Source organism: Charadrius vociferus, unplaced genomic scaffold (genome assembly GCF_000708025.1).
Source record: "Charadrius vociferus isolate BGI_N301 unplaced genomic scaffold, ASM70802v2 scaffold228, whole genome shotgun sequence".
Taxonomy (NCBI): Eukaryota; Metazoa; Chordata; class Aves; order Charadriiformes; family Charadriidae; genus Charadrius; species Charadrius vociferus.
Genome location: NW_009649864.1, coordinates 4,034,981 through 4,043,371, shown reverse-complemented (window position 1 = coordinate 4,043,371; position 8,391 = coordinate 4,034,981). Strand labels below are relative to the sequence as shown.

Here is an 8,391-nt window from a genome sequence, read left to right as displayed (position 1 = left end):
TGTACTCAGTTGAGGTTTTTTTCAGAGGATCTCAACTTTTCCAACTCTGCTTCCAGCCGGGCAGGCAATGATGTGCTCACAACTGTTACATCAAGAGGAGGTACCTTCTGTAGAGGTTACATGGGGATTAACAATTCATCTTCCAGGTTCCCAACCAGCATAACAATTGACAGTTACTTTTGAGCCACAAACTCAGTTTAAACAGAAAGAACAAATTTTCTTTTAGAGAAAAAGAAACCAGGAATAAACCTGTATTTAAATTAAAAACCATGGTTTTGTACTACAATAAACACCCATCAAAAATAAAAGAACACTTTAAAATGCTTCATGGCTTCACCCCATCTTTCTAACACTGTTTGCCACATCTGCTACTGCCAAGTGACAATTTGATGCCAGGACCACCCGCAACCCAACATTAAGTTCACAAACCTACTCCCCACTGTTTTGGAGGTGACAACCTGCAGCTCAAGTCACTACTATTGTAACCAGCAGACAGAGTCTTCCTCTTTGTCCAGGCATAAAGGCTGCTAGAACAATTTGATAGGAAAATAAGGTTGACATGCACTGGGGCGTCCATCTCTCGAGACTTGTAATCATAAAATGGTTTAGGTTGGAAGGGACCTTGAAGATCGTTGAGTTCCAACCCCTCTGCAAGGGGCAGGGACACCTCCCCCTAGACCAGGCTGCTCAAAGCCCCATCCAGCCTGGCCTTGAACACCTCCAGGGATGGGGCATCCACAACTCTGGGCAACCCGAGGGTGGTAAGCACTGGAACAAAGTGAAAAATTTCTTCCCAATATCTAATCTAGATCTACCTTCTTCCAAGTTTAAAGCCATTCCCCCTTGTCTTATTGCTACATGCGCCCTTGTAAAGTCTGAAAATACCAAACCTCACAACAATGAAGAAACCCACAGTCACTCTGTTACCACTCTCGGTTTTCCAGAGCAAAAGGCTGTTAACAGCAACAAGAAAACCCTCCTCAAAACGCCTGCAGTGACCCCCACTCCTATGCCAAAGCCTGTTGCTCACCATGTCACACCAGTTTGCCAGTTTAGATGGGCCAAGCTTCTGTTTGTTTCTTCAGGAATCAGGTACCTCCACATTGGCATTTAAGATCTACAAGACTTGGTTCCGGAGGCACACAGATCAACTTCAGGGGCTCCCACGCTCAAGGCAACAGATCTCTTCCCTCCCCAGTCCCAGACAGGAGTAGGGTGCCCATCTCCTCCGCCTTGGTGACACCGTATGCAGAGCAGTGTGTGGCCACAGCCAGCTGTTCAGCGGCAACACATGCTAACTATAGAGGTACCGTGTCCCTCAGCTCTAGTCAGCACAGAAACTGTATTTAATGGAGCTGTTGAAAAGGTCAGGAAAAAGACCAAAAGGAACGTATGTAGTGAACGCCTGTGGAAGTTCTTGTTTAAAAAAAAAAAAAAAAAAAAAAGCCTGAAAAGCCAAGGATCAGAGTCCAGACAGTTGCCTTCTGTTTTAAGAAGCTGGCATCTGTATGCTGTAGATTACCCAACACCTGCTTCATGCCCAGGTTTCAAATGTCCACTGTTGCAACAGCCTCTACCCTGAGGCTTTTTTTTTTTTTGGTCTCATTCAAGAGACTTCTCTAATTTTTGTCTCAAAGTTTGCCCATTTCACCAAGTTGTGTAGATACTTACTTTTTCCAAAAGTAATAAGGGAAGTCAGAATCACAAGTGAAGATTGACCAAAACCAAATCCTTTATTTCCACAACTGTATAAATGTGCTCCAAGTACGTGTCCAACACAAGTTAGAAAAACAAAATAGAACATGCCAGTTGCAAACTAGATCAGTTCACCGACGTGCTGACTCCATGGTATTAGGCTTAGTTACACAAGACCAGTCACAGTAAAAAGATACATTTTAGAGTACAAAGAGTAGCAGGATGTTAAGCCATTTCAGCTTGTGCACATAGAAGTCACACTTCTGGCAGAAAATGCAGAGAAGTTTTGCATTATTATGCTGGAAGCTATGTTGCGTCACTTTAAATGGCATCAATATCAATATCGTCATCTTTGTTGCTTGCAGGCTTCACAGTTTCAACTTTAGGTACACTGGCAGTTGTAGAGTACACCACCTGTGGGGACAAAACACTTGCTTTTACTACAGCACCTACCACCATCATTAATTACAACAATAATCTTAACATTGGGCGCTGCAACACCTGCCCGCTCAACAGCCCTCCTGTCTATGGCCACAAACTGCTCTGCACACCACCTCATGTTCTCAACTGCACTGCACAGCACCTCCTGGTACAACAATTAATATTGTAAAGGAAACCTGAACTCAGGCATGCTGAAACTACAACTATACCTTATCACCTGTCTTTAGAAGGCAGAGGTGTGCCTGCATGTCTGTAGGAAGCAGAATCTTGTATCCAGGAACAAGAGTATGTACTACTGGGAGGAGAACAAACAAACAGCCCACATGCAAAAAAATCCCAGCTACACACTCCAGCTGACTGCCTATCAGATTTTACCAAGGCCTAAACTGGGGGGAAAACGAGTCATTTGCTCTTTAATCATCTTTTCTAACAAACATATATCCACTAACTACTCTAAAACACAAGGCTTTATGCACAATATCTCGTCACCCTTCCACTATATGACCTACTACAATGCAAGAGAGCATTTGTACCGTTCCACAATGACAGTGTCTGGCTATAAAAAATGCACCCAGTACTGCTATTTTAGAGCACACCAAGACAAAATACAAGATGCAAGGATCCAGGAACAGCGCAGCCTTGGAGTTGTTTGCAGTTAAGTGAGCCTTTCCTACCTCTATGTTTTCATCTTCATCCTCTTCTTCATTACCGGAAGATTCTTCTTCAGCTTCCTTTAGCCATTTAATAAATGGTTCTGCTTTGACACGGATTTCTTTGGCAAGCTCCTTTGAAACATATTTCTTTGAGGCCTGAAAGACAGAAGTACACAGATTTTGCTTGAACAATGAAGGAGTTTACATCAGATCATACCTCAAATACACCAAGAGCTTAACTTCGAACTCTTAACCTCACCCACTGCCTTGAACAGCAGGTTTCTCTCAGACAGCACCTTATCTCAGATTAGTTGTTTAAAGCCATCTGCACAAGCTACACCAGACCAGAAGTCAGATGCAGCATACTACATACAGGTACTTCACTGCAATGGTATGTGAAATACTACCCCTTACCTTTTCTGCCCAGCCAAGGATGACTTCTTCTTCCAGAAGATCTGCATCATACATTTCCTTCAAAATATGTGGTATCTTAGAAATAAGCTGAGACTGATGCATGGCTACCACACACTCAAAGCCATGGAGAAGGTACCTCTGAGCTTTCTTGTTGTTGTGGCAGAACTAGAGTTGGGATGAAAGCAAAGGCAACCAAATTAGCTTTGTTTCCTTTCCAGATAGAGCTGTTGCTTCTGCTCTCAACAAAATAAGATGTTAACAGCAACTCATACTACCCCTCCCCCAGCATTTTCCCTAGCTAAAAAGTAGTGGTTTAAAACCCCCAAAACTACAAAAAGCGTTCTTCCCCACAGTATCAAGCAATCCAGAACTGAGTCAAGTAGTTGCTACAAAAAGACAACCCAGGAGTTGTTATACTGGACGCAGAGAAGACTGCTTACACGAAGGAAGTGACGCCTGTATTTCCTTATCTGTTCACGAATCTTTTCGTCGAAAAGGACTTCAGTGAGAACCAGTGGGCCCATGGCCTTTACATCCAGTCTCTCTGCTTCTGCTACAATGTCTTTGTCAGAAGTATCAATGACACCTTCTTCCTTCTTTTTCTACAAAGACAATGACAAAAACATTTTCAATCTACTGAGGTCTGGATTGATGCTCTACTGCGTTGCTTCCTTGCCCACCACTGGTAGAAGGCTCAAGCAGCTTGCGCTTAGTCTCCTTACAACATTTTATACAACTACAGCAGAGCAGTTACCCAAGCTAACCACCAGAAAATATTCACCTTCACAAAATCAAATAGTATGTTGACTCTCTCCTCCACTGTTCTTTCCAGGTCTTCACTAAGCGTGAGGTTCTTTGCATGGTCACTGATTTCATCCATTCTGCGCCTCTGGGCTTCTTCTGTTGTGTCTTCACCCCAGTCATCATCATCATCCTCCTCCTCAAAAACCAAACCAACAGTTTCATACGATGTTACTACAAGCTTAGCAATAAGTGACTGTTGTTTCTAGATACAGATTTGAAAGCATTTTTTGTAACAGGTACTTTTGAGCTTTCCCTAAAGACAGGGTTACACTATGACTTGGAAGTCAAAGATGATGGAGAAAGGGCAGATGTAGGAAAGAAGCAGTGGAAGCTAGACTTGAGCTTAGAGCCAGCTGTAGGGTTACTGGAAGTACAGTTTACTACAATCATGATACACCCTTTACAATCCAGGTCCCTGGAATGGAGTGTGCAGCTTTCACTTAGCAAGGAGCACATGTGCTGTTACAGAAGAGTTGATAAAGCCGCTATAAAGGAGACATAGAAATACTTCTATTCCAACAGTGAAGTTCTTGATGAAGTAAGAACTTTTGGTGCCAACAGTGACTTGCAAGAAATACCAGCGATTTGGAAGTTTTAAATCAGAGCAAGACACCATGCACCCTCATCTCCCCACTTTCCCTTCTACTTACCACAACCTGTGGAGGAGTAATCTCCTCTGGTGGTGGGGGTGGAAGTGTCTCATTGCTGGACACAGAACCATTCTCTTTGTCTTTGCCTTTTCTGTTCTTCTTGTCCTTTTCTTTCTTCCCTGTACCAGTGTCACCACTTTCTGCAAGGGAATTTTAATGTTTTATTGTATGAACTAGAGAAAGCTAGGTCCCTGCACTACAGTACCTCTGCCAAATCCCCAAGTGGGTTTGGATGATCCTATTGGCAGCACGTTATGTATAGCACCCATACCCAGATACATGCAGGACAGATTTACATCTGCTGGCGAAAGCTCTGGCTCCAGTGAAAGTCTTGTTTCTCACCAGAACATAAGGTTGTCCAAGTCTATATAACAGGTGACCTCATGAAGCAGAGACCCCTGGAATAGGTTAGACTTTTCTATTCTAGCAAGCTTAAATTGCAGCAAGCAACTAGATGCTTACCACAGAGTGTTGCTTGCACAGAACAAGTATGTTACAGTTCGCATTTACTATGCTGCTGTTACTTCACAGACTTAAAAGGCAAAAATGCAGTGAGCTCCAGCTGACTAGCTCTCCTCCTAACAAGCTTTCTCCTGCATAGACAAATCCAACTCTTCACAAACACTTCTACTTTGGAAGCATATAAGGTCAAAAGGGCAGAGCCTGCTCATATTGGAACTATGAACACAGCTACCTCATCCTCACCCACAAGCATACTCTAGGAGTATGCTGGAGCCTTTTTTACACTTTAATTAGATGTGAGCTATTTGTTTTTCTACTTCATTAACAGCACCCACACTGAAAAAGTTCCCTTTACCAAATAAGGAAACACGCTTACCAGGTGGGTTTTTGAGAATGAACGTGCAGAGTTTATGGTTTGTGTCAAGCATGCCTCGATAGCCACAGGCTTTGCAAGAGTTACCTATAGTTTGTTTCTTAGGATTGACATGCTGTAAAAAAGAACAACCTCCAGTTAGCACACTAACAGATCAATTATGCATTAAAGCCTAAACCTGATGTTTACATCATCATCTCCACAGGATTAAACCAGAGGTTTAAATACTTCATATCACACTCAACAGAGCAAGTTTAGAACTAGTTTAGCTCAGAAGTTTTGAGCTGTTATAAATGCAAAACCCTCCCAAAGGGGAGTGGGGTGGGCGCACGCTACATTTTCTCTTCACAGATACTCAAGTCACCTGTTAACTTTGCACCACTTCCACAAACATCTCATGAAGTGTTTCCATAGTGCTACCATTAATATAGACAGAGAGCACTCACCAGATCAGTTTCAGGATTCTCACACTCAGGACAGAGAACAAATTTTTTAATGAATCCATCCAACATGTCTTGCAGCTTATTCGCCTCATGAGATCCATTGACAATGTAACGGTCATTCTTAACATCAAACTGGGTCTGTGCTCCCAGCTCACAACCAAAAAATTTGGTAGGATCTGTAAGGAAAGCATGATAACCACCACTGTCCTTGTGCCTTCACTGTGATTTTTAACAGCAAGCAAATATGCCATTGCTTGTTTCTGTTCATTATTTCATCTTGAGATAATCACATTTCTTTCTTACAAATCTTGAAATAATGGTATTAATGCTTTTTTAGCTACTTAATACTACCACTTCAAACAAAAAAGCCAACAAAAAGTGCTCTCTCCAGACTACTTACACGTTGGAGGCCGATTAAGCGCCTTTGCAACGTCAACCATGTTGACTATAACCGTCTTTATTCCATTTCCTTTGCCCTCCACCTAAAGAAAAAAAAAAGTGCTTTAAGATTAAGCAACTGCAACAGCCAAACCCAGTGTGTAGTCCCTATTTTGCTACATCAAAGTTCTGCTTTCAAGTGTGTATTCTTAGAAAAGCAAATGTGCATTTACTCTGAACAGAAAGGAGCAGACACCCTCTTCGCCCTCTGACTGGCTAAACATTATCATTACCTTGCACCTCTCTTCCTCCTCTATCAAGAAAGCAAGTGGGGTGAAACACTACCTACTTACCACTGACAGCAAGTTACCTTGGCAATCAGACGGGGCATTTTGTAGCGATAGAACTGATCTGAAACACTGCGGTTGACGTTGACAGACATTTTGCCTTATTAGTAGCTTTATCAATAAGATGAAGAGATCTTTGATTGCAGTTTTTTGGTATCTTCTGTCTGGAGAAGACGGGATGACATAAACGACTGCAAGAGTTCTCGGTCTCTGACATGAAAAAATTTTCGCCACTGAGGCTGTAAGGTTCTTGCTTGTATGCTATGTTTCCCCAATACAGGTACCAGTGGCTGCGCAACAGCTCTGCAAGTGTTAATAAACAAAAGATAAATGAGGTTTATCTTAACGTGCAGCAATTGGATTTTGCTACAGAACTATGTAAGAAACTATATTTAGCATGGAAAGACAAAAAAAAAAATCTTCTTTATGCTATGGTTTTCTTCAACTCGTGGACTGAAAACAATAGCCTTGAGTTTTACTAAGTGATGTCTTCTCAACTACACCAGAGCTTTCCACCCTCTTCCCTTACTACCCAAAAAAACATTCAACACCTTAAGACTATTTTCTGTACATTTAACTCCTAAAGGAGTGCCGCAATCAACAAGGAAGGGAAACAAACACCGTTTGATTTATAATGGAGACCAACGGCTCTTGCACCAAGAGTGTCATGTGATACATGTTTGAGGCTGCAGGATAGAGGAAATCAAGAGAAAGATCTGGAAAACACTTTCAAATTCCACATCATAGCATGAACCTATGACATTAACTGAAGTCTGTCAGAATGTTGAGAAATATCAGTAAGATGAAGCAGCAGCAATCTGTAGCCCAACATAATTTTTACATGGCTTACCAGTTTTTTTGGATCGGAGTGGAAAAGAGTTGAAAATTAGGTAATTCTCCCTCTCACTTATGGATTCTCATAGCAGCTTCTGTTGAGTTTTGACTTAACAATAAGCCTGATAAAGTCTGACATAAGTTGCTTCACTGTAGAAAGCCTAGCAATGCAGAGGTACAGAGCAGTGCAGCAGCTTTTCCAGTTGTTTTTTTTTTTTCTTAGGGGAAGGGGGGGAAGGAGGATGAATCCTATTATTAAAGTTGCCTTAAGCAGTATTTACATATTTAAATTAACATGTGTCTCTATAATCAGATCTAAGAGTACTTAAGCCACAACTGGTTGACTACACAGGCAACCCTGACTACAGCACGGCTATTCTGACACGTCATCATGTTGTTATCATTAATGACAGAAGCGTTGACACATTAAAATAACCTTCTTAGTATTTACACATAAGAGCACGTCTATGGGTTCCACACGGTTTGAATCCCTCCGCTCGAGTTTACAAATTCTTTACAGAAGCAACGAACAGATCTGTATGTGCCTCATATTCCACATTAGCCCAGATGCAGCTCTGCCCTTCCTCAGCAAAGAATTGCACCGCGGACTTTGTTTCAAGCACGAGGTTTCCTTCCCCAAGATATCTAAAAAGAGCCACCATGTGACCTGACCACGTGCTTGCAGAAGCACTGAGGAAGCAGGGATCTCGGTGACCGAGCAGAAGCTCTCAGACAGAACATGCGGTTTCCCCCCCGTTCCAGATTACAGCTTTTGTCTGCTGTAGACTAAAGCTCCCTCTCCCGGTCCCTAGGACACCTCAGCCCAAGCACCACACCATCCCCCCCATATGCTATGAACAGAGGAAAAAGCGGGAAGGCCGACAGACTGCCTGCTTC

General features: G+C 42.4%; 1 protein-coding gene across 1 annotated transcript; it reads right to left on the bottom strand.

The window, feature by feature from the left end:
- Positions 1-1,708: 1,708 nt before the first annotated feature.
- Positions 1,709-7,846, bottom strand: EIF5 (eukaryotic translation initiation factor 5). Its single transcript, XM_009891059.1, has 11 exons — positions 7,511-7,846; positions 6,684-6,963; positions 6,336-6,417; positions 5,939-6,111; positions 5,496-5,607; positions 4,658-4,797; positions 3,985-4,143; positions 3,644-3,805; positions 3,204-3,368; positions 2,811-2,945; positions 1,709-2,109 (listed from the first exon to the last, which is right to left on the bottom strand). The coding sequence occupies exons 2-11, from the start codon at positions 6,753-6,755 to the stop codon at positions 2,017-2,019; spliced, it is 1,293 nt and encodes a 430-aa protein (XP_009889361.1). The 5' UTR covers positions 6,756-6,963; positions 7,511-7,846; the 3' UTR covers positions 1,709-2,016.
- Positions 7,847-8,391: the final 545 nt, after the last annotated feature.

Coding starts and splice junctions, on each gene's coding strand:
- EIF5 (XM_009891059.1), bottom strand. CDS start 6,755: ATGTCTGTCAACGTCAACCGCAGTGTTTCAGATCAGTTCTATCGCTAC. Junction 4,144..4,657: donor TTACTCCTCCACAGGTTGTG/GTAAGTAGAAGG, acceptor TTGGTTTTTGAG/GAGGAGGATGATGATGATGA. Junction 3,806..3,984: donor TACTATTTGATTTTGTGAAG/GTGAATATTTTC, acceptor TTGTCTTTGTAG/AAAAAGAAGGAAGAAGGTGT.